Raw genomic sequence first — 26,047 nt, 5'->3', positions numbered from 1 at the left:
ACATCATGTTATTGACAGCTGGGTGGCCCCACCTACATGTCAAATTTGGCCCATAAGACAGATTCTGGTAAGGGTCTGGCCTATGGAGCCAAAAAAGGTTCCCCACCCCTGCCTAACAAGATTAAGTACATTTGGTGAGAAGGGTTCTTTTTCATTAAGACTTTGAATGAATGGATGGCGTTAAACTAGTTATAGCCAGAATCCTGTGTGAAAAACCAGAACAATCAGCAGGAACCATTGAACTGTGAAATGTTCATGTATATAGATTAAAAAAGATTTCCACACTGGCATGTGATGCTCTGTGTTAAAATTTAATCTGTGTTTTTGCATGCAAAACCAGTCAAATCTGTAATAAAGACCTCTATATTGTTCCAAAGTTGAAATCTCAATGAAATACAAATGCACTGCCTTCCCCCCATGATAACTGCAATTTATTTGTTTGCATTGCGGGGGTATTTTTTTAAAAAAAAATGCAGGGGTCTTTCTTTTAGGCATTTCTAATTTTGCTGGGCTATGCAAATTCTGAGAAACAAGAGGCTTGAAAGGATGCATCTTTTCATTTCAAATCAGAGTTCTAAAACAAGCGGTATTGTGCAGAATCAGAAAATAATAGGTAAGCAAGTTTCTAGAATGCTTGGTGTAGTCAATGGGTGTGTACTCTGTAAACAATCAGATTAAAGGAAAAAACAACATTCCCTGCTAGAAGTGGAAGAGGAGAGACTGAGGGACGACATCTGGCTTGGAAAGAAAGTTGTCTGGCCATTTGTAATGCTAAAGAACTTGGGGACTCCTTTTTGAGGGACTGAAACCCTTCCCCCCCTCCACTAAGCAATGAACACCCTCCCTCTGCTAATTTGGATCTAATGTCAAACTATGGTTATCTCAAAGTGGGGACGTAAGGAATTAAGCATCAAAGGAAGGAGGACCAAAGTGTGCTTTTGTCATGTTGTCCGAATTGGGGCACTACTAATGTGGACTGTACAAGCAGCTGTCGGTGTACACAGAGTAAATTGTGCAAACATCTGCCAGTGCAGACATATCCTTAGTGAAGCTGCTTGAAGGTTATGATGCATCCTGTGATGCAAAGTGGCTGAGCTTTGCCTGTTTGGATTTCTCTCAATCTGATTAATTTTGTTGCCTTACCTTTATTTTTTCAGGTTGGAGGTCTTGAAGCACCAGCTTCCTTCACAAAGCAGCTCGGCACAGAAGGCAAGTGCAGCATTGGAGGGTGAACAATATGCCTTAGCAGCTGTACACCAAGATAGAAGTTCACCCACTGGTGGTGCAGGGATATCGGAGAACGGTAGGGAAACTCGTATGGTACAATTCCTTCATTCTTATCATTCTCTTAAGGGGCGGTGGGGAGGGGGAAGCACCTCTACATATAAGTAGTGATGACTTTGAATAAAGAAAACCTCTGGAACAACAAAAGTCCACCAAACCTCTAGGGTTCCTACTGGGAGGAAGGACGGGATATAAATCTAATTAATTAATTAATTAATTAATATTCTTGAATTATTTTTTTAAAAAAAATCAGTTTATCACCTATCATATAAGGGATTACATACAAGACAGAGCCTCCCTATAGGACACCACTTGAATTTGTCACCTGTGGTGGCTACCTCCACATGGCAAAGTGCTGGGGTAAAGCAGCTTGCCCTGCAGAATGAGCCATCTTTTTGAGCAGCTGCTTTATGAGAGGAAATACACTCGGTTTTGTCAGATGATCTACTGAACTGCTTTATGAGGAGGCAGCCACCCTGAGGAGCAACATAAAGCTGTCTCCTTAAGATGGTGGTTTCATTTGCACCATCTTTCTTAGATGAGAGAGAATTGCCTTTTCAATAGACTTAGCTGGGGCAATTCTAATGGATTTCTACTGGCTTGCGATCATGGTATGCTACTTGTGTTCAGACATCAACCACTGTCTCTTCAAGGAAGCATTTTGCAGGAATTTTTGAAATGGAAACCACTTTGCCTACCTCCTTGCCTCAGTTTCTGGGCAATTGTTTCAATGCAGTTAGCACATTCTGCATCAGCTGCATCTCTCAACACAGCGGTCTGTGCCTGCTGTCCGATAGGATTGCATGCAATACAGGGTGAAATCTTCCTCATGCCTGCAAGTTTGCCAGGCTTGCCTCTGGTTAGTATTTTTCCAGAGCAGAGCGAGGAGGAAGAAAACCGTTTGTTGCCTCTGGATGGATACCTTTTATCGCAAATTGCAAAGGAAGGTGGGCATCAGCTGTTCTTTTTATTGCAGAAGGAATGGCCTGTTGTTGGCACAAAGAACCTATACTTTTATATCTATTAAATGACAAAAAGGCACATCTGAGATCACAGCTGTGCAGCCATCACCTGATGTTAAATGGCAGTCTCTGACTCAGGAATATGTATCCTTCGCAACTTTGGGCAAGGAGGTGGTTTCCAATGCAGTATTTCCCTCATTGTGTTCCAATTTGTTCCCCATTCCTGCTTCAGAATGCAGTGGAAGGTTTTATGCGAGTGAGGGGATAAACTGTTCAATTTTAAACAGCTTTTTTTCATGCTGCAGCAAAATGGCAGGTATTTCTCCAGGCTCTCCAGGATGATCTCGCCCCGTGATGCCTCACTCTGAGGAAGGAGCCTACGTCATGGCCTCAGAGAGCCCCATAGGAGAGCCATCAGACACTTTCCTGTGGTGGCCAATTCTGTTTAAAGGTTAACAGTAAACAGTTCGCTGCAACAATTCCCGTTGGCAGCAGACTGCTCTGTGGCCAGCAAACATATCTAACCCCAGCTGTCTCTCTTAGGAAGGGGGCAGGTAGCCAATCGCAGGGGGAGCAGATGGAGGCAAACCAGTAGTGGGCAGCCCTGGGGACAGCCAACAGTGGGAGGGAAGGTTGCCATCCACCACCCCTCCCAATCTGCTGTCTGAGCCAAGAGGCTGCCCTGAATTAGATCATAGGAAACCACATCCTGGGAAACCTAGACATGTCTAAGCTGAGTCTGCACTCAAGCACTGTTTTAACTATTATTGGTAGCACCTTCAGTAGGTGAACACGTTTGCCCAGAACTGAGGAGCAGCTCCTTGGAGAACAGGTGGTGGAGAGGATGAAGCAGAGAGAGAGGCCATTAGTAATAGGGCAGGACTGGAGCAATGTGTATGTAATAAAATGGACTGCATGTGCTCAAGTTTACTTGGGAAACGAAATTCCAAACATGTTGTAATCTCAAGTTGATAGAACTCAATGAGCAGGATTTTACTTTCTTCCCTGTCTTTGTTCCCTCACTGCTGATATAAGTAAATTTTATAATCTCACTGCCAACAACAGGCGTAACATTTGAGGATGCTAAATGTTCCCCTCCATTTAAACTCCTTATACGAGACTGTGGAGTCTCTAATATCCCTGAGTTAGTCCACTAGAGTGGCTTCCTATGGACTATGGGCCAAAGCTCCAACTCTTGGGAGTCCCTCTGAGATAAAATAATTTTATCACCACCACCCTGCCCTTCTCTTAATGGTAGTTTAGTAATTCAGGGTGTTCAGGCAGCAGCAGATTTTAGATGGGAGTTGTTATTGCTTATTTATTTCTTTAGCGCTTGGGAGTAACAATGGCCTACATATTTACATATGAAAAATCTTCCTGTCTATGCTCCTGGCTGAGATGATATAACCTGGTTTAACTAGCTCTAGAGCATAGACATGCTGCAAAAACCAATTTAAAAAAGTCCCTTAGTTATATTTATTTTATTTTATTTTTATTTCAAAAATTTATATACCACTCTAGTTCCAAAACTCAGAATTCAGAGCGGTGAACATTAAAAAACAGAGATAATACAAAAACAGCATAATCGAATACCTAAAAACAAATAAGTAAATTAATACTAAAAAGTTCGACAACAATCTCACTTCAAACATTAAAAGCTAGTTGAAACAGGTATGTTTTAATCCGCCGACGGAATTCAATGAGAGACGAGGAACGTCGTATCTCAGATGGTAAATTATTCCAAAGAGTAGGGGCTATGACTGAGAAGGCCTTCCTCCTGGTGTTCATTTGGCGGATCATGAAAGTTGAGGGAATAATAAGAGTGCTTTCAGAAATCGATCTCACAGGGCGATAGGTTTTGAATTCAACGAGACGGTTTGTCAAATATACCGGCGCCAGTCCGTGAAGTTATCCCCCTGGGCTCCTACTGGGAGGAAGGGCAGGATATAAATTTAATAAATAAATAATGCATGAAATACATTTTACCACAATGTAAATCCTGTGGTGGCTGCACCTTTTGGTATTCCCTTTAACAGTTGTAATTCTTGCAGTCAGATAAAAGCAGTGTCAATCGGCTTAAGAATTAATCATGAGTGACAAGTTGTATTTGAAGGACAGGTTTGAAAATTGAAGGTTAAGGGCTCATCCACACAGTGGTTTAGGGTGTGTTTGGTGCTACTCACATCTTTTAATTCACATGGTTCACCTGACATTACTGGAAAACAGAAGCTATCATGCAGTTTTCCCCCTGTAAATCCGTACTAACCCATACTGCTGATAATATGAAAAGTTTAGAACAATATGGCTCCACTCCGCTGTACAGGTCTTTGAAGACGGTTTGCTTCAATTGTTTTTAGTGGGCGGGTGAATCATCACTTTCAGCTATTCCCTTTTCTCCACCCATTAACTCTCCCATAAATTCCCTTTTGTTTCCGGTGGCTTATCCAGCAACTTCCGACAGCTCTGTCCTCCCACCTTCACAGTTTGCTGCAGCCCTCCCTTCTTTCCTCCCTTTCTGCCCGAGTAAACTTCCTTCACCTTGTAACAAGCGATGGGAACTGCCATTGGATTTTATCATTCTTTCTCATTATCTTTGTGGAGAGAATTTTGAAGTAACATCTCTCTGTGCCTGATTTCTGATTTTTGTCCCTAAAAAATCTAAAGTGGATTTTTTTAAAGGTCTCAAAAATATCAATATCGATACTGATATTTTCTCCAAAAAATTGAGAAAATATCAATATTGATATTATATTGTTTTGTTTTTCCGGTGGGGAAAAATTAACTCAGAAAAAGGAAGGGGCAGCAGAGAAGGGGGGGCAGATGACCCCACTTCTTTTCAACCACCAAACTTCAGGAAGTGGAAGGGAGTGGAAATACTGCACAGGTCAAAAATATTTGCACATGCCCAGTAACTGAGCAACTGGAGGGAGTAAAAATTTAAAATTAGAGGGTGGGGCTACAAGGAAACGGTGACACTAATCCTTCCCAGAGGAACACCTAATTGTGTGAATGGAAAACAATGGATTTGAAGCTACCATTGAGCATGAAGTGTGGGCCTCGCAATCTATTACGATAGTAAAAGCAGTGTATTTGCTACGAATAAATGTTCCCATATGGATAAGCCCTAAATTTCAAGGCCACTGTATGCCAAACTAAGCAAGAGGTGTAGGAGTAAATGTACTACTTTCAAGTCGATTCCGACTTATGGTGACCCTATGAATAGGGTTTTCTTGAGGCTGAGAGGCAGTGACTGGCCCAAGGTCACCCAGTGCGCTTCAAGGCTATGTGGGGATTCGAACCCTGGTCTCCCAGGTCGTAGTCCAGCACCTTAACCACTATATCCTCCCTCACTGGATCGTCACCTTGTAGTGGTGAGTGGGCTTGCGTGTTCCAATGAACCCTGTGAGCGATGCCGTCGGGAATCATGTACTCCCAGCAGGGTCACCCATGGTGGTAAGGTCAAGGGAGAGGAACCAGACAAAGAACGATCCAAGAATGTCCTCAATGACAAAACAGGTGGAGGATCACAATATGTATGTTACAACGGCTGTGAAGGCAGATGAAGGCTGCAGCAGATAAAAGACTTCCAATCGTCGTGGTATCCATGCCATTGGATCAAAGCCTTTTTCTGTCAAGATTGTGTGTTGATCGTTGTGCGCCAATCTCCTCACATATAACAAACGATTGCTTAGCTATACAGCCAATAAGGCTGCTTATAAGTTTATGTGGCTACGAAGGTGGTGCTGACATGAGAGATTTGGATTGTGGGACCACTGGCTATGCTTCCTGGAAGATGGACTGCTGGCAAGTGATGGGTTGCATCTCACAAGGACTGGGAAGAATGTGCTTGGAGAAGTTCATCAGGAGGGCTTTAAAGTGAACCCTAAGGGGGGGGAGAAGTAAACTTGGTGCTAACGACTGATGAAGGCTTGTGCACAGTAACGGGAACAGAGAGATCGGCTGTAATAGGGACCAGTGACAATCCTCAGAAAAATGTAGTAAGGAAGCCAAGCCATAAATCACATGGTCTTCGATGTCTGTATACTATACGATGTCTGTGCAGAGCATGGGAAACAAGTAGGATGAACTTGAACTCTTCATACAGGAGGGCAATTAAGACGTGATAGGTATAACTGAAACTTGTTGGGATGACTCCCATGACTGGAATACAGCAATTGAAGGATATAACTTGTTCAAAAAGAACAGAAAGAATAAAAAGGGAGGTGGAGTCAAGCTATATGTCAAAAATATATATCCCTGCACAGAAATACAGGAAGATGAGCTTGGTAGTTCCACCGAGAGTATCTGGATTAAAATTAATGGGGCAAGTAATAAAAGGAATGTGGTGCTTGGAGTCTATTACGGACCACCCAATCAAGGAGAAGATGAGAATGTAACTTTTGAAAAGCAAATTGCCAATGTTTCGAGGAGGCATGATGTAGTAGTAATGGGGGATTTCAATTATCCCGATATCTGTTGGGAGACAAATTCTGCCAAACACAGCCCCTCCAAGAAATTTCTGACTTGTGTTGGAGATAACTTTCTCCTACAGAAAGTGGAGGAAGCATCCAGAGAATCAGCTATCCTGGACTTGATTCTAACCAATAGAGATGATTTGGTGGATGAAGTGGCAGTTACAGGAACTCTGAGGGAAAGTGACCACACTATACTTGAATTCTTGATTTTAACAGAAGCAAAAGTTAAGAGTAGCCATACGCGCACCCTGGACTTTAGGAAAGCTGATTTTAATAAACTCAGAAAAATTGTAAGTACGGTTCCATGGCAAACCACCCTAATGAGAAAAGGAGTCCAAGATGGGTGGAAGTTTCTAAAAAAGGAAATTCTAAAAGTGCAATGGCAAGCAATTCCAACAAAGAAAAAAGGGGGAAAACAGCAGAAGAAGCCAATGTGGCATCACAAAAAAGCTTAGAGAGGACCTGAAAACAAAAAAGGACACATGCATGAAGTGGAAAGAAAGCCAGGCCACAAAGGAAGAGTACAGGCCGGTATCACGGAATTGCAGGGATGGTGTCAGGAAGGCTAAAGCTGAGAATCTGAGGTTAGTGAGGGATGCTAAGAGCAACAAAAAAGCTTTCTTCAGGTATGTCCATAGTAAAAGACAGAGAAAAGAAATGGTGGCACAGCTACTCAATGAGGATGGCAAAATGATAACAGATGACAAAGAAAAGGCAGAAGTGCTCAATTCCTACTTTGGCTCAGTCTTCTCCCAAAAAAGGGTCTATGACCCTCCCGGGAAACATGAAGTAGAAGGGGCAGGATTGGAGTTTGAAATTGATAGACTAATGGGCAAGGAATACCTAATCATTTTGAACGAGTTCAAATCAGTAGGGCCCGATAATCTTTGCAAAATCATGGAGGACTGGTGAAGTGCCGGATGACTGGAGGAGGGCTAATGTTGTCCCTATCTTCAAAAAAGGCAAAAAAGAGGAGCCAGGGAACTACAGACCAGCACATCAATCCCTGGAAAAATTCTGGAGCAGATTATAAAGCAGTCAATCTGTAAGCACCTTGAAAACAATGCAGTGATTACTAGGAGCCAACATGGATTTATGAAGAACAAATCCTGCCAAACTAATCTTATCTCGTTTTTTGACCGGGTAACCTCCCTTGTAGACTGTGGGAATGCTGTGGACATAATATACCTCGACTTCAGCAAAACTTTTGACAAAATGCCGCATGATATTCTGATTAGCAAGCTAGCTAAATGTGGACTGGATGGAACAACTATCAGGTGGATCCACAGTTGGCTCCAGAATCATACTCAAAGAGTGCTTATCAATGGTTCCTTCTCAAACTGGGCAGAAGTAATGAGTGAGGTACCACAGGGCTCGGTCATGGGCCCAGTGCTCCTTAACATTTTTATTAACGACTTGGATGAGGAGATACAGAACATGCTTATCAAATTTGCAGATGATTCAAAATTGGGGGACATAGCTAATACCATGGAAGACAGAAACAAAATTCAAAGGGACTTTTATAGGCTGGAGCATTAGGCTGAAAACAGGGATAAATGCAAAGTTCTTCACTTAGGAAAAAGAAACCAAATGCACAGTTATAAGATGGGGGATACTTGGCTCAGCAATACGGCATGCGAGAAGGATCTTGGAATTGTCGTTGATCACAAGCTAAATATGACCCAACAGTGTAATGTGGCTGCAAAAAAAGGCAAATGCTATATTAGGCTGCATTAACAGAAGTATAGTTTCCAAATTGCGTGAAGTATTAGTTCCCCTCTATTCAGCACTGGTTAGGCCTCATCTTGAGTACTGTGTCCAGTTCTGGTCTCCACACTTCAAGAAGGATGCTGACAAACTGGAACAGGTTCAGAGGAGGGCAACAAGGCTGATCAGGGGACTGGAAACAAAGCCCTATGAGGAGAGACTGAAAGAACTGGGCATGTTTAGCCTGGAGAAGACTGAGGGGAGATATGATAGCACTCTTCAAGTACATGAAAGGTTGTCACATAGAGGAGGGCCGGGATCTCTTCTCGATCATCCCAGAGTAAAGGACATGGCATAATGGGCTCAAGTTACAGGAAGCCAGATTTCGACTGGACATCAGGAAAAACTTCCTGTTAGAGCCATATGACAATGGAATCAATTACCTAGAGAGGTACTGGGCTCACCAACACTGGAGGCATTCAAGAGGCAGCTGGACAGCCATCTGTCGGGAATGCTTTGATTTGGATTCCTGCATTGCACAGGGGGTTGGACGTGATGGCCTTATAGACCCCTTCCAACTTTACTATTCTATGATTCTATGTTTCTCTGTATTTGTAAAGAGCTGCACCAGGTATCTACTGTGTATCAGTGACTTCTAGAACAATCATGATGTCTTGGAGGTCAGCAGCATAATTGGCTTTCAGATCACCCTTCTCTGCTCAATCCACCATTGACCACTCTCCTTTGAACTCTATTACCAGACATAGACTACTGTGTGGAGAATTTGAAACTGATGCATCACCATCACACACATGAGTTTTGTAGTGCTACAAGAGAGGGGATTAATGAAGGAAAAGATTTGTTTGGAAACTTGCATCCATAGCACAAGTTTGTAGTATTCTCCCTCTGTAATTCAAGAGCGTATTAATTAAGTAACACTTACCTGCATGTGTGTTGTTACTGTAGAAGAGGAGGAAACTTTACTTGACAAAATAAGTTTGGCTATGGACACACTTGCAGTTACACTGGTTTCAGTGCATCTCCACCTCTGTATTGTGAATCCGGGGACACACCACGTCAGTCAAACTCTGTCCTTTTTTACTCAAAATCTGGGATTGAGATCGGATGCATTTCTCTTCAAGCCAGTTTCACACCGACTTCAAAACTGTTTGGTCAATCAACTTGTTGCAACTCCGAGGTGTGTCCAATGGAAACTCTTTGCTGTGGGCAATTCTACAGGGTTTGACACCAGCAGTGGGGCTGGGAGTATTCCAATCAAACAATAAGGATGTGTACAGCTAGGTGCAGTTTTGTTTCCGACTGCACCCAGACAAAACTGTCCAGCTGCCTTTTAGAAAGGCATATAGCCTTTCTGTCTGCTAAAACATAGTCAAGCGATACTGGCTTCTTGTGTGTGTTTGTTTTACAATAGTTCCCTCTGCTGGACAGAATGAAATGTGTTCAACATGCTTCACATTGTTAGCAGCAAAGAGATTAGAAGCTGCCCCCATTGCCATCCCATGCAAGCTTTGTTGGCAGACATGGATCACCTCTTTTTCTTTTAAATGCTTATCAGACATTTGGTTCAAAATAACGAGTACATGACATGATCCAAGAGACTTCATTTCTAAATAACATAGTTGAAAATCTTTTACTGCCCACAGGATTCTTTATCCTTTATTACATTTGTGCCCTAAACCTTTCACCAGGATGCCTTATGGCAGCATACGTATAAAATGCTAAAGTGCAATGAAATTACAACAGCTGTACAAAACAGCAAAGTGAAAATGGCACATAAACTAGTGGGACCAGCAAGTGAAACTCAGATAAAACAGCAAATGAAGCCATTAAACGGGATCTCAGATATCACTTAAACCTGGCAAAGGAGACGTCAGGCCAATATATTTAGGGAGGAGGGAGTTGTGTCGTTTGAGGACTGCCACTGGAAAGGCCCTGTGTCTCCTATAGCTGCTCACCTAACCTCCAAACAGCCTCTGACATGGTCTTCATTAAGCTGGAAATAAGATAATACTGTTGTCCATTAACATTGTCTGTCTGCTGTTTTCAACCCACACAATTCTGCTTTAGAGTCTCATTATTTCATTGGGCTCCTTCCGCTCTGCCTTCCCAGTTAGGTGCCTTATTTTCTCTGTGGTTTCAGTCACTTTCCGCAAGTGAAATACAGTATCTTTAAAAAATGATAGCCCTGAGTGCATTTACATTTTCACCACAGCCACACATACCCCCGATGAAAAGGGGCAGATAGACTGAACTAGCTTTTGAACCTGAAATGTAGAAAGATATCCAGAATGTACACATCAAACTTCACAGTTCTGTTTTAATGTTAAGAGGGCATCACGTTTCAAAGAGGCAAAGAATGAAACAGGAAAATACCAAACAGGCGAGTTAAACCAGAAGTCTGATCTTGCTCAGCCAGATTCTGAACAACAGTAATGCAGGTGATGGTTGGCAGAACTCATTCTTTTAGCATATGTGGCAGAGATTCATCTCTGAGAAGAAGGCTGTTTTTTATTTCCCTAGCGACACATACAGTGATTAACTGAAAAACCTAGCACTTCAGCTTGCAAAACAGCTGCTTGCGATAAGTGTGTGAGTAATGGCCAACAGCACTCTTCCAACCCCAGTTTGTAAGGAAATCCATGTCTATAAAGCAGGCAATTATCTTAATCTCTCCACCTATTTTTCTCTCCCTTGTGAATACACCCACAAAGCTAGAATTAGAATGCCGTCACCTAAAGCTGCAAGTCTCTCCTTCTCTCTGCATGCAAGTTTCTGTTACTTTACAACATTACAAAGATATGGTGGTTCCTTTGTGTCCCCTTGGCAAAAGTCCTGCTCCACATCCTGGTCATCACTTGCTGGCAATACTGCCATCTTCCATCTGGTCTTCTGTTGCGTCACCATAATCCCCTCACCTCTATTCAGCATTCCGCTGTCGTAGAACATAAGAAGCTGCCTTATGCTGACTCAGACTATTGGTCTTTCTAGCTCATGTTGCCTATACTGACTGACAGCAGCATTAGGGTTTCAGGCAGGAGTATTTTCCAGCCCTATTGGGAGATGCAAGGATTGAATCTGGGACATTCTGCATGCAAAGCTGACACTCCACTACTGAGCTACAGCCCTTCCAAGCATTCACCTCTCTCAGCACTCTGAAGATATCACGTCTCTTCCTAAACCCCTACGCTGGCTTCTTATCTGCACCAGATCCTTCATAAGCTTCTTATCTTTAAAATTCTCCATGGCCTTGCTCCTCTTCTTGTCTGTCTGCGTTTATATCTTGACATAACCTTGTCTGTGACCTTCAGTTGTCCATCTTCATCACCTTTAACTGTCCAAAAGCCTCTTGTTTCCTGAAACAATTTGTCTTTTCTCCTGGCTGCCCTCATGCCTGGAACTGTCTCCCATAATACTTCCATGATGCCATCTCTCCTACTTTCTTCAATGGCCTCGTAAAAACCCACCTTTGCTGTGAAGCCTTTGGCTCAACCACCTAGGATTGTAGCCAACTATGTTAGTTGTTGTTGTTATGTGCCTTCAAGTCGATCACAACTTATGGCGACCCTATGAATCAGCGACCTCCAATAGCATTTGTCATGAACCACCCTGTTCAGATCTTGTCAGTTCAGGTCTGTGGCTTCCTTTATGGAATCAATCCATCTCTTGTTTGGTCTTCCTCTTTTTCTACTCCCTGCTGTTTTTCCAAGCATTATTATCTTTTCTAGTGAATCATGTCTTCTCATTATGTGTCCAAAGTATGATAACCTTGATTTCATCATTTTAGCTTCTAGTGATAGTTCCGGTTTAATTTGTTCTAACACCCGATTATTGTTCTTTTTCACAGTCCATGCTATGCACAAAGTGCTCCTCCAACACCACATTTCAAATGGGGTGGTTTTTCTCTTATCCGCTTTTTTAACTGTCCAACTTTCACATCCATACATAGAGATTGGGAATCTGAATAATAAATAGAGATTGGGAATTCCATTGTCTGAATGATCCTGACACTGGTGTTCAGTGACACATCTTTGCATTTGAGGACCTTTTCTAGTTCTCTCATAGCTGCCTTCCCCAGTCCTAGCCATCTTTTGATTTCTTGACTATTGTCTCCAGTTTGGTTAATGACTGCGCCAAGGTATTGATAAGCCTTCACAAGTTCAAAGTCCTCGTTGTCAACTTTAAAGTTACATAAATCTTCTGTTGTCATTACTTTAGTCTTCTTGACATTCAGCTGTAGTCCTGCTTTTGTGCTTTCCTCTTTAACTTTCATCAGCATTCATTTCAAATCATTACTGGTTTCTGCTAGTAGTATGGTATCGTCTGCATATCTTAAATTATTGATACTTCTCCTTCCAATTTTCACACCTCCTTCATCTTGGTCCAATCCCACTTTCCATATGAAACTGTGTTAGTAGACCCACTGAAATTAATTAACGTAAATTACACATGCCTATTAATTTAAATAGGCCAAAGTATGCATAGCTTAAATAATTGCATATTCTTGCCCTATTCCCCCCACTTCTCTGTCTCCCTTGTACTGATGTCTACATTGTAAGGCCTTTGGGACAGGGCCTGTCCTCTTGTCCTCTTCCAACAAGCCTTTTAAGTAGAGACCATATCCCAGTGTGCATCTGTGCTGGAATTGCATTTAAAGATCTTTTTAAAGATTTTTAAAAAATATGTTTTTAAGATGTTTTATTTTAAAAGATGTTTTTGAGATGTTTTATAGATGTTTTTAGGGGTTTATCACCTGTTTGCTGCCCTGGGCTCCTTTTGGGAGGAAGCATGGGGTATAAATTTAATTAATAAATAATAATATAGCACTACATACACAGAGTGCTATATAAAATAAATTAATCTTAAATTTTGTTACTATGCATATCTTCATCAAAAGCTCATATATTTGGGGTAAGATAATCTTGCAAAATTCTGAACTCTGCCAATATGATTGCATACATGAATGAGACTGTAGTAAATTATATAAATTGGGAGGCATCCTTACATTTGCTTAATTTGTGCTTTTAAAGGTTTTGTGTTCAAACTTTGTTGCTTGGGATCTGGGGGAAAAAACTAAGACAAATTATATGAAGGCCTGGGGACAAGATCTGATGGTCGTGGGCACGGCCAAAGACTAATATCTGGACCTATGCTGAATGGAGGAAGAAATCAATTCACAACCAGTGGAAGCTTTCTCAGTCCCTCATTTGTTTGTGAGTAGTAGAAATTGACATAGCTGTACCAGAGATTGACCTAGTATTTCCATTCCTCCTGAGCAAACTCCACTGAAATAAATTGGAATTGTACATTTTTGCATCTTTGATTCATTTTAAAAGGAGTTAGGTATAAGTGATTCCAGTTGGATTGAGCCAACTGTTCTTAATTAAGAAAGTGACAGGAGCTTGGAGTGATTTAAAAGGGTAGCAAAGTCATCATTTTGGCAAAGCCTTCTGGAAGGGAAGGTCTCTTCTATCTACTAATGAACATTTTAGCTTTTCAGCCAATCATTCGTGTAAGGTTGCCACTCGAATCTCATTTAAAACACTGCTTTTTGACAAAGGTGTTTCAGAGAGTGCTGCTGGATTTTAGGTAAAGGTTGTTCTTTGTTTCCAGTGGAAGATCAGATGTTTCGTTCTGTGGAAGGCCAGGCTGCTTCTGATGAAGAGGAGGAGAAATGGACAGGAGACCAGCAAGCTCAAGTGGCTGAAGTGAAGAAACTCCTATCTAGACTTCCCTGTTGCAGTAGTGGGTATGTCTGAGCAAGATATTTAGGTGTACACATAACACTTCTTTATTATCCTGTCTGAAAACACTACTGGAGGACTTAGCAATATGTTACAGGTATAGTTGCTTTCTAATAAGAAAATGCAATATACGATTGTATCAAATCAAAAGGGTGGTAGTACATTGAGTACATCAGTGATTATCCCCTGCAGTGGTAGAACATATGTTAATTAAATCCATCCAATTCAAGTAGATGCTGGGAATGAGAATGAAGTTTCCTACACTGCTTTCCCTGGCATCTACAAGGTTCAGATGGTAAATGAAATTATTCTGATTCAGTGCCAAAGACTGCTGCCAAATTCTATAATATTAGAGAGCATAACAGCACATTAGGGGAGAATTGCGCACACAAGCCGAAGTGTCTTTGCAGTTTCCACTGCAGTCATTCACACAACTTGACAGTCAAGCTGACTTTTGACATGAAAATAAGCTTGCCTGCTAAGTAGGGCTGGCGCCAGGCATGACTAGGCCCTTGGGCACCAGCCTGCCCCGGGCGCGCAGCTCCTGCCTGTTCCACCTACCTCTCTCCTGTCTTTGCTGCTGCTGCAGGCTGGGCTGCCATCAGCCAAGATGGCGGTAGGGGCATCAGCACCTTAAAGAAGCCTCTGCCACCATCTTGGTTGATGGTAGCCCTGCACGTTCAGCAGCAAAAACAGGAGAGAGGTAGGTGGAGTGAGTGAACAGGCAGGTGGCCTGGAAGCATCCTTCCTGCAATCTGTGGCAGGGACCCTGCTGCAGATCATGGAAGGAGAGCACTACTCTGCCACCCTAATGAGGGGCCCATTAGGGGGCCCTCTGGGCCACAGGGGCCCTCATATAGGGCCCGACCTGGCCGCTGTTTGGTGCCGGCCCTGTGAGCCACTGCTGCTTCAGAAACTTCACATAGCTTTCTGGGATTGCAACCCAAATCAAAACTTGATGGACTTTATCCTAGGTAAGGAAATATTTTTAGAAATACAATTTATTATTCATTCTAAATCCCACCTTTCTTTAGCAAAATTATAGTTTCTCGCGACCGGTTTCTCATTATTCCAAGTCATAGAGTCATTGCACATATAATAAACCAAAAAAGAGAGAAAGAAAACTGCATGTTTCCTTTTCTTCCCTACGCAGATGAATCATGTCCCCTGTTTTGTTTTTACATAATTGTGTTTAGAACTGGGCTCTATTTCCAGGAGTGCCCAGTCCAAATATTTTGTGCCATGCAATGAAAGTCATTAATCTCTAACTTTGTTAGACCACAGTGGAAAGACACATAGTCACAGGAGTCTTTCTACCCACAGATGTGATGACACAATTCTGAAGAAGCTGATGGCCTCCTTTGGGACCATCAGTAGAGATGGGAATGAGAACGCCATTGTGGAACTAGTCAATCGACTCTCAAAGTTAACAGAACAGCTTGAGATGAAAGGGCAAGAAGTGAAAACACTGGAAGCAAATATGGAAGAGGTTTGTATTTTGCCTTCGGGGAGGGTGTCAAATGTAGTGTGACACTGCAGATTGGCTGGGATTCAAAGAGTGCACAAGTGCTGCTGATCGCTTTGTTTTGTTTCTGATCACAGCTTCTGTCAGAAGCCACCTCCAAACAGCCTTCTCATTTCAGGAGTTGTTTGTTAGACAAGTGGCTTTAGTGAGGGTGCTCAGGAGCCCTCCTGTGAATGTCCAGTTCTTGCACAGTACCAGGACTGGCTGGTAGAGAGGAGCAGTGGTGCACACTTGGCCTCCTGGCACCAGCATCGCTGCAGCTTACCAGGAGGGGTGAGGTAGTCAATACTATGAAGTGCAGGTGTTGTGGGGACACACTGGCATATCCAAGCTGGTGCTTCTGCCAATGTATCCGCACAGCACCAACCTCCCCATAACCTTTCCCCTCCTGGTAAGCCACAGCAAAGTCAGTGCTGGGAGCCCAGGTTCTTACTGCCACCTCTCCCCACCAACCGCTCTTCCACTGTCCTTTGGATCACAGCCAATGTCAACCCATCATCAATTGGACGGTAGTCTTTATTTCTGTCTATCCCTTTCTCAGCAAGCCTCTAACATACCCATTCTCTTATGGCATACTCCATAGCTTGCTGGCAGAGAGTTCTTCCAGAGAGTTCAGCCACTGTGTATATATTGGGAATGGATATTGCATTCTGCAAGCACAGATATGTTCCTTTCTGCCATTGCAAATTCTCCCTCTGAAGGCCCATGCATGCGTGGCATGCTCCTTTTTGCTAGACTTCCTGGCTCCCACTGCAAATTCTACCTTCCTTCCCCAATATCCTGTTGCTTGAGCAGGAACCCAATATGAGGCTGCTTTAACTCTGTGTAGGGTGATGCTCCACAGCCTAGCAGTCCATCCAATCTATGCTGACGTGTTACTAGGCAGATTTCATGTCCTAAGGAAGTGGACAGAATTTTCTAATAATCTGTGTGTCTTGGACTATGTGTTTACTGATTTTTCTGAGTATTATAGCAATTGCAATATCCCCCCCCCCATCAGTAAACACAAAGCGTTCTCTGAATTTTGGAGTCTAAATTTTTAGAGTAGACGGAAATAGCCTCTTACCCAATTATACATAAAACGGCACCTAAATGGTATGGTGCTCTTATTTATACGTTCAAAATTATACATTAGAAGGCCATTCTAAACAAAAAAAGCACAACATTCACTTTAGATGCAGGCAGGCCAAGAGTAACAGCCACGCGTATGGATCAATAATTGATCCAATGTAAAAGTACAAAGGCTAGGAGATGAAAAGCGTTGTTAACTTTGATTCCTTTTTAAGTGTGTTCTAATAAGCAGCAACGGTAAATTCAAAGAGCCATCCTCCAAAGAAAGCTTAATGAAGGTGTCAGGTAATAAATGGTAGATTGAAGAAAACATTAGTAAATCCTAAGGATAAGTTGATACTTTACCAAACCTAGAGCTATGAAACATTGGCAGTGGCATAGAGACTAATACATGACTTTTGCTGGACAAATTAATTAAAAAGTGGAGTTATTTTTATCCACGAGGAAAGATGCCTAATCCATATATAGGCAAAAGCAATTCGCCACTGAAATTGCTCATTCACATATCACTGCATGAACACTGCCTTTTGGAATAAGTAGCACTGATGTAAATAGGAGACTAATTCATGAAACGACAAACCATGGTTTCATGGTGTGTGAATTTCCTAGTAGTTACATGTGCACTTCCTCCCTCCACCCAGTGTCCTCTCATTCCCTTCCTCACTCCTAAGATGGCATTAAACTTAGTTTGAAGTTGCATCCAACATTTATTTATTTATTATTAAATTTATAATATAAATATAAATATAAATTTATTTATATTTATTTATTTAAATTTATATTATTAAATTTATAATATAAATATAAATATAATATAAATTTATATAAAATCTGAAATTCAGATTTTTTGCTCCAATATGCATAATTTTACACTTGTTTATATTGAATTGCATTTGCCATTTTTCCGCCCATTCACTCAGTTTGGAGAGATCTTTTTGGAGCTCTTCGCAATCCCTTTTTGTTTTAACAACCCTGAACAATTTAGTGTCATCAGCAAACTTGGCCACTTCACTGCTCACTCCTAATTCTAGGTCATTAATGAACAAGTTGAAAAGTACAGGTCCCAATACCGATCCTTGAGGGACTCCACTTTCTATAGCCCTCCATTGGGAGAACTGTCCGTTTATTCCTACTCTCTGCTTTCTGCTTCTTAACCAATTCCTTATCCACAAGAGGACCTCTCCTCTTATTCCATGACTGCTAAGCTTCCTCAGAAGCCTTTGGTGAGGTACCTTGTCAAACGCTTTTTGAAAGTCTAAGTACACTATGTCCACTGGATCACCTCTATCTATATGCTTGTTGACACTCTCAAAGAATTCTAATAGGTTACTGAGACAGGACTTTCCCTTGCAGAAGCCATGCTGGCTCTGCTTCAGCAAGGCTTGTTCTTCTATGTGCTTAGTTAATCTATCTTTAATCATACTTTCTACCAGTTTTCCAGGGACAGAAGTTAAGCTAACTGGCCTGTAATTTCCGGGATCCCCTCTGGATCCCTTTTTGAAGATTGGCGTTACATTTGCCACTTTCCAGTCCTCAGGCACGGAGGAGGACCCGAGGGACAAGTTACATATTTTAGTTAGCAGATCAGCAATTTCACCTTTGAGTTCTTTGAGAACTCTCGGGTGGATGCCATCCGGGCCCGGTGATTTGTCAGTTTTTATATTGTCCATTAAGCTTAGAACTTCCTCTCTCGTTACCACTATTTGTCAGGTTCAGGTTCAGGGATCTGCCCTATATCTTCCACTGTGAAGACAGATGCAAAGAATTCATTTAGCTTCTCTGCAATCTCCTTATCGTTCTTTAGTACACCTTTGACTCCCTTATCATCCAAGGGTCCAATCGCCGTTGTATAAATCTATGGTGCGGCCGCATTTGGAATACTGTGTACAGTTCTGGTTGCCTCATCTCAGAAAGGATATTATAGAGTTGGAAAAGGTTCAGAAGAGGGCAACCAGAATGATCAAGGGGATGGAGCGACTCCCTTACGAGGAAAGGTTGCAGCATTTGGGGCTTTTTAGTTTAGAGAAAAGGCGGGTCAGAGGAGACATGATAGAAGTGTATAAAATTATGCATGGCATTGAGAAAGTGGATAGAGAAAAGTTCTTCTCCCTCTCTCATAATACTAGAACTCGTGGACATTCAAAGAAGCTGAATGTTGGAAGATTCAGGAGAGACAAAAGGAAGTACTTCTTTACTCAGCGCATAGTTAAACTATGGAATTTGCTCCCACAAGATGCAGTAATGGCCACCAGCTTGGATGGCTTTAAAAGAAGATTAGACAAATTCATGGAGGACAGGGCTATCAATGGCTACTAGCCATGATGGCTGTGCTCTGCCACCCTAGTCAGAGGCAGCATGCTTCTGAAAACCAGTTGCCGGAAGCCTCAGGAGGGGAGAGTGTTCTTGCACTCGGGTCCTGCTTGCGGGCTTCCCCCAGGCACCTGGTAGGCCACTGTGAGAACAGGATGCTGGACTAGATGGGCCACTGGCCTGATCCAGCAGGCTCTTCTTATGTTCTTATGTTCTTATGTTCTTATATCCTGCCCTTCCTCCCAGTAGGAGCCCAGGGTGGCAAGCAAAACTACTAAAAACACTCTCTAAAACATCATAAAAACAGACTTTAAAATATATTAATACAAAACATATTTAAAAACATGTTTTTAAAAAAGTTTTTAAAATATCTTAAAAAGAAATTCCAACGCAGACACAGACTGGACTAAGGTCTCTACTTAAAAGGCTTGTTGAAAGAGGAAGGTCTTAAGTAAGCACTGAAAAGATAACAGAGATGGTACCTGTCTAATGTTTAAGGGGAGGGAAATCCAAAGTGTGGGTGCCGCTACACTACAGATCTGCTTTCTATATTGTGCAAACTATGGCCAAATCGAGAGTGAAGGAGGGAACTGGAACGTGAGAGGGGACTGGGTAAAAGAGAGCTTTGATAATGTAGCACCAAACCATGGTTTAATTACATCTGAACCAATCTATTGTGTGTATTTAAAAATAACATTACACAATATCTGTTCTACAGTAAATCACATTGTAGAGCTACAACCCAGAAAGTCTAACTGTGTGTGCCAATAAGACTTTGCTATAGTGCTAGCAATGACTGTTTTTCCAGGCCAACCCCACTGGATTCAGACTCAGACTCACTGGTGTGTTTTTCTCTGTTATGTTTAATGTGGAATTTCAGCTTAGAGCATTTCATAAATCAGCTTATAGGTTACACAGGATTCTGCATCTCCATACAGCAGTACAGAGCATGACCACTCAAGCTAAGATGTTGTTGCAGCAACAAGACATGCCCCTTGAGACTCTTTAAAAAGGCTCAGGATGGGTTCTCTCTATATATGGGGAAGGTGTCTCTGAATGGGACTTGGTTAACAAATGGGCACTCCTACAACAGGGCGAAGAGTGGGTGTTAATTGTGCTGGTCTGCACATCTGCAATGGGGGCAGAGGCAGGTCTAGGAGATCTTCTCTGGTCCAGCCTCCAATCCCCCCCTCAAGTGGAGGGAGCAGCAGCTGCGGCGGCGGCAAAAAGGGAGAAGCAAGAGGAAGAACAGGGGCCAGCTTGTTTTCAGATAGCAGCATTTCTTCAGTTAGAACTGAAGCTAAGGGCAGAGCTGTTACTGTCTAAAGTGCTGAAGCTTTCTCCTATTTCAGCCTCCTGCTGTTGTAACCCACTGGGTCACTCCCCCGAGTCCCAGATCTCCCCCTCGTCTTTCTGATCACCCCAGGAACGCTCCATGGAGCCCATGACACTGTTGGGGGAAAATGTGCTTTTGATATTTGGAAAGGTGTGAGAGAAGTCAGCGATCTCAATGAGCTGTCTAATTCTTGTGTAAACCTAAAGGTGCTATCTGGATTGTGGTTTCAGACTATGAGTTGTATCCAACTAAGTCCTACTTACAGTAGACCCATTGAAATTAATGAACCTCAGGGAGTTCAGGGAGGAGAGGTTGCAGCAGGAACCATTTTGTGTGTGTGCTGTACATACTAAAGAATATAGGCCTACAACTCCCTGAGAGTCGTTATTTGAGAGCCACCCACACCACATGACAGAGACTTCATTGGGATCCTAGAACTGGCACACGAGTGCACTGAAAGCAGAGCAGCAAGTGAGAGGTAGCTTGCTCTGAGCCCTTGGCATAGACATTGCTGGGGAAAAGCCTGGGGATAGCAGGGCCTGTTACCCTGCTATGTTTTGCAACCCTGCCCAAACCATACAACTTGGTAACACTACAAAGTTGCAGGGCTGCCCGGGGGGGGCATTTGGGGCAATTCACCTCATACCCCCACAAAGCAAGGGCCCCCCTGACTCAGTTCTCATGTGTACTATTGGCCCCTACCCTGACATTGCTTACCAGAAGTCTCGCTATTTTGTTTAAAGTTTTCATTAAAAGAGGAAAGGGTATATTAGAGTGTAAGATGACCCTGAATCTCAACATGTAATTACAACAAAATGGGATCTCTCCCTGGCCATGATGAAATAAATATTTTACATATTTGTCTATGAAATAGAATAAATGCTCATTTGAGATTTACGCTGGCTAAAAAATATATCCTTGGGAGGCTGGAAGGAAGGGGCCTGCTTATTAGCTAGGTCTGCAGTGCAACAGTAAGGGAGTCTAACCAATCATGGTAAGGTAGTATCTTTCTTTATGTCTGGGCAGCAATAGAAATAAGATTGGTCAGGTCAGGGGGGCTTATGATTGGTCCAAGCCAAGTAACCCTGGTTACAGAGTTTGTTGTAAGGAGAGAAGGAAAAGGGAAGGCTTTAAAGAAGGATTCTGTGGCAGGGCAGATGGCCTGTTCTTGTCACAGAAAGAACTCCAGGCATGCTGGGGAACGAGTTCAAGTGGCAAGTGAGTTAGTGAGTGAACGCCACCTAAGATTTCCAGGCAAGGTGCCACTGGAGAGTAATTTTTGGTGGCAATTACCACAGGAAAAGGCATAGGAGTGGTGTGAGGACAAGCCTTACCTAGGTGTCCTTCCTGAGTGAAGGAGTGAACTTCTCCTGAGTTGTGGAGAAGAAAAACATAACCAGAAAACCTGTGAGACTGAGCCCCAGGAAGCAGAAAGACGTTCTGCCAGAAGGGATTTGGATTTTGGAGGATGTACCCAGGAGAAGCACAACCTGATCCCTGTTTTCTTATCCCCATGTAAGAAAAAAGTACATCTATCATTCTGTTTGATGCCAGGGCAAGGAGGAGCTGCAGGTGAGAAGTCTTGCATGTAGTCAGCGCATGCAATAATGCTCACATGTGGCCCCCAGCATTATATACACATACATGGGTCGTTGTAGGGGGCAGCAGCAGCAGGGCCCCCAACATCTCACCTTCTCCAGACCCCATAAACCCTCTAGGTGGCCCTGCAAAGCTGATGGGGGAGTGCCAAAGGCGCTTCTTGCCCACGTCATTATTTATCCTCGGGCTGGTCCTGCTGTGATGTTATGTAAACTTCAAAGAAAATAATGAACTTGTACGGTGACTGCAGCACAATTTGTACAATAAGTACAGCACCATTCAATAGCATTGTTCAAGAAGCAAACCGGCTGTGTATCCAGCATGATAAAGATCCTGAGACGCTTTGTGGAATTTCTTCATTGGCTCTGTTGTTGATAAGCTGAGGACTAGTGGGTACTTGCAAAAGAGCTTGCAATTGCTTTTGCTTATCCGTTCCAAAGGAAAAGAAACAGGGAGAGAACATGGAACCCTGTGGAATATTCACAGAGGGCTCAATCACATGGAGGGTTAATGGAGATCTAGTGCTTTTTGCAGATCCTTTTAATTTGGACTGTTTGCATGACGTTTTTGCCAGTGCAAGTGCATTCATCTGCTATTGCCTTTAAATCCGGATTAAATCAATGCACTAAAACCACGAATTTGGTTTGAAGATCCGCACCCACTTCGGTGCCAACCTGCTATGTGGTCGCATTCTCCGCTGTTTTTGGCTGCACGCTCCGTCCCCTACACTGTCTATGGACATCATTTTGTCTCCTGCTGCTGACGAACAAACTTCCAGTCACTCTAGCCTTCTTTTCCCCCACTTCCCCCCCTGAACAAGTCCCTCCCTCAGTCCTTTAAACCAGCGCTGCACTGCGTTTATTCACTGTTTTACTTTACAAGCCAGGCGGGGGCAGCGAGGGAAGGGAAGGGGGGAGGAGGAGGAGGAGCCGCTTCACTCCGTGCCAATTTGTGGGGAAGAGACTAGGTGGGTATTTAGGGCCAGTGCTTGGGGTGTGGGCAGGTGAGCAGCCTCCCCTCCCCTTCGAGGAGGTGGCAGTGGTGGTGAGCAGTCCTGCCGACCAGCGAAGGCTGCCTTCCCTACAGCCAGCGTGAAAGCTGCCTGCGACCGCGGAGGAGGGAAGAGATGCAGCCCAGAGAGCAGGACTTGCCGTGGGATGCGCCAGGGCGGCCCTGCTTGGTTTTCTGGAGGGGAAGGAGAGGGGGGTCGACCCGACCCCCCCATCTAACACTTTCCAGCCAGGACGCAGCCCAGGGAAAGCTCCTGCAGAAGCCCTGTTGCAACTAAGGTCTCATTCACAAAGAGGTTGTGTGCATACACACACACAAATACAAAAATAAGCACACTGCGCACTATAAGCATTTCATTCCTTCTTCACAAAAAAGGGCTTTGTCTAGAGGAAATGAAACTGACAAAGAAAAAAGTAATTTGGTGTCAGTTGCACCTCCCACTGTCTCCCGGCTTAGCATGACAGAAAACCCCTCCCTTTCTCGATTAGCGATGGGGATGTTCCGGAGGGAGTTAACATGTAAATTTGAGGACGGGGCCACAAGGACACAGTGATACTAATAAACACGAACGTGTGTGAACAAAACAGCAAATTGGAAGGTAGGGAGGACGGATGTGTGTGAACTGTGGAACTCTATTGCGAAGGAAAAAGCTTCATATACAGTATGGATTTTAGCTCCCATGTGAACCTGGCCATAGTCTAAGGAAGTGTATGTAGGATTGCAGCTCAAGAGATCAACAGTGTGGCTAAAGAGATTTGGTGTATTGCCCTGTTGATTGCTTTTGAAGGACTGAAATGCAGACCTTGTGGCCTCTCTTTCTGGCCCTTGGGACTTTGCACAGACCACATCTGTTGCTTCACCCGCTTTTTGCCTCTGTCCCTGCCCACCACTGGCATGTGGGCCCTGGGAGATTGCCCACAAATACAGGAATGCAGATTTCATGTTGAAAAATGTTCCCCACTACTGGTTGAATGGATAGGGGGAGATGTAGGATTTCAAATGGATTCTGGATTTAGGCAGATATGTTTTGTTGGTACTGAAGAGAGCAAGAACCTTGCTTGCTCAAGTGTGTGTGTCGGAGGAGGAGGGAGTGCTATGAAAGTAATCTGCCACAGATTCACACTATTCTTGGGAACCTTCAATAATTTCCAAAGCTGGTGGCTAATCTGATGGTGACAATGCTATTTGCTTAAATGCTATGAAAATGGGTGCGAAAAGAGGGCTGTTTTGCAGAAAAGATGAGCTGCAACATCTTCTGCTCATTCTGCAGATTGACCTCGAAGTCCAAACAGGAGAGCTTGGATTGGACTAAGACAGGGGCCCTGGGGGACATTTGGAAAGATGAGAAACTGTCATTGACAAAATAAAGAATGCCCATTTCCCAGGGGGAAAAATCTGCTGGTGCTTAAATGGGCAAAACATCTACACACACAGTCCAGAAGCAAGAAAATAACAAAAATGAGGGGAAATGCCCCAATGAAAAATAGGCAAACCATCCCTAAACAAACAAAAAAAGCAGACAGCCCTCTCAAATAACCAAGTAAACAACAACTAACAGACATGCACATACATACCCTTCCTCCAAATAAATAAAAAAGCCGGCAAACACACACTCACACACACATCCACATCCTCAAGAACAAAACATCCAGGAAAACATCTCTGCCTCCCCTGTCACTCCCCATTCCCCAGCAATCAGCAGGGCCTCTCTCTTCTGAGTTAGGAAACGTGGAACCAGAAGCACCAGCCTCCAGCCACCCTCTTGCTTTCCCTTCCTATGAAGAATGTTTCTCCAGAGCTTGGAAAAGTTACTTTTTTTGGACTACAGCTCCCATCAACCCACTCCAGTGGCCATGTTGGCTGGGGCTGATGGGAGTTGTAGTTTAAAAAAGTAACTTTTCCAAGCTCTGTTCTGGACACATGTGGGGCTCTGACACATTCTTAGGAATGGAAAAGAAGAGGGGAGGGCAGTACATCTCATTCTAGCCAGTCCAGCTGCCAGAAAGGGGATGGGACTCTTAAAAAAAAATTTTGAAAAATCAGTTGGGTCAAGGGGCCTTGCTGGGCACAGTGGGATCTGTGGACATCACACTGGGACTCCAGGGCTAATAGAAGCCACTTAGTGTTCTGATGATGCTGTCTAAGTGGCTGTGAAAACATCCCACAGCATTGTCAGCAGAAAGGATGACCTTAGAGGAAGTCTGGCTGGGTCATGGATTGCTTCCCTCTTTACTCGGATAACACTTGCTCTCCAGGGTGTTAAAGTGGCTGCTCAGTTACTAAATATCGATTAGGGTAATATTTTCTTACGATTTTTTAACCTACCTTCAAAAAGAAAACAGCAACCCTTTAGTTCAGTTTCCTCTCTAAGGGACTCAGTTGTGGCTGGAACTGAACTGTAATAAGGATAAAAGATAGTAACAAATTTTTCAAAAAGGACTGGGAAATGTGAAATTTGTCCCACAGGACTTTTTTCCCCCTGAAGTGTCCCGCCAAGAATAAATGTCTTGGACTGGTGTTTGCAACAAGTAATTGCAAAGAGTGATAATATTTAAGGGCACTGCCCAGTTTCTTTTTGTGCCTAGTACAGAGATGGTGAATCTGTGGGCCTCAAGATGTTGTTGGGGCTACAGCTCCCATCAGTCCCTGCCACCGAGTCCAATGGTCAGGGATGATGTGAGTCAAATCCCACAACATCTGAAGGACCACAGGTTCCCCATTCCTGGCTTAAAACCCATTCATATTGTAGTTTAATGTGAATAGTAAGCTTCTTGTATTTCCATTATTTCTCCATTGTCCATATGACTTTTCCCCAATCACTGCCTTTCCACACTTTCCCCTCCCTTAGTCTGGATTTTCTCATACCAGGTATACTCCAAAAAGGAGAGAGAGTAATTACAAACCATTGCTAAGGAGAGATCCCCAGTTGCTTTGCCACACTGCTTCCTATGTGGGTGGTTCTAACTCCACCTCCTTTCTTCCATGCCTTCTGCTTCTATTGGCTC

General features: G+C 43.2%; 1 protein-coding gene across 3 annotated transcripts in view; it reads left to right on the top strand.

Annotated features, from left to right (window-relative positions):
• The window catches only part of EFCC1 (EF-hand and coiled-coil domain containing 1), a 128,372-nt gene that overhangs the window by 73,073 nt on the left and 29,252 nt on the right, over positions 1-26,047 (top strand). For all 3 annotated transcript variants that reach the window (XR_009761475.1, XM_061618146.1, XM_061618147.1), the window contains exons 3-5: positions 1,158-1,303; positions 14,060-14,195; positions 15,514-15,679. Coding sequence is in view for 2 of the 3 variants with exons in the window: in XM_061618146.1 (XP_061474130.1) it covers positions 1,158-1,303; positions 14,060-14,195; positions 15,514-15,679 (448 nt within the window). In the remaining variant the exon portion in view is untranslated. The remainder of the gene's footprint in view (positions 1-1,157; positions 1,304-14,059; positions 14,196-15,513; positions 15,680-26,047) is intronic.

This window comes from Rhineura floridana, chromosome 3 (assembly GCF_030035675.1).
Source record: "Rhineura floridana isolate rRhiFlo1 chromosome 3, rRhiFlo1.hap2, whole genome shotgun sequence".
Classification (NCBI taxonomy): domain Eukaryota; kingdom Metazoa; phylum Chordata; class Lepidosauria; order Squamata; family Rhineuridae; genus Rhineura; species Rhineura floridana.
This window is presented reverse-complemented; position numbering and strand designations above follow the sequence as displayed.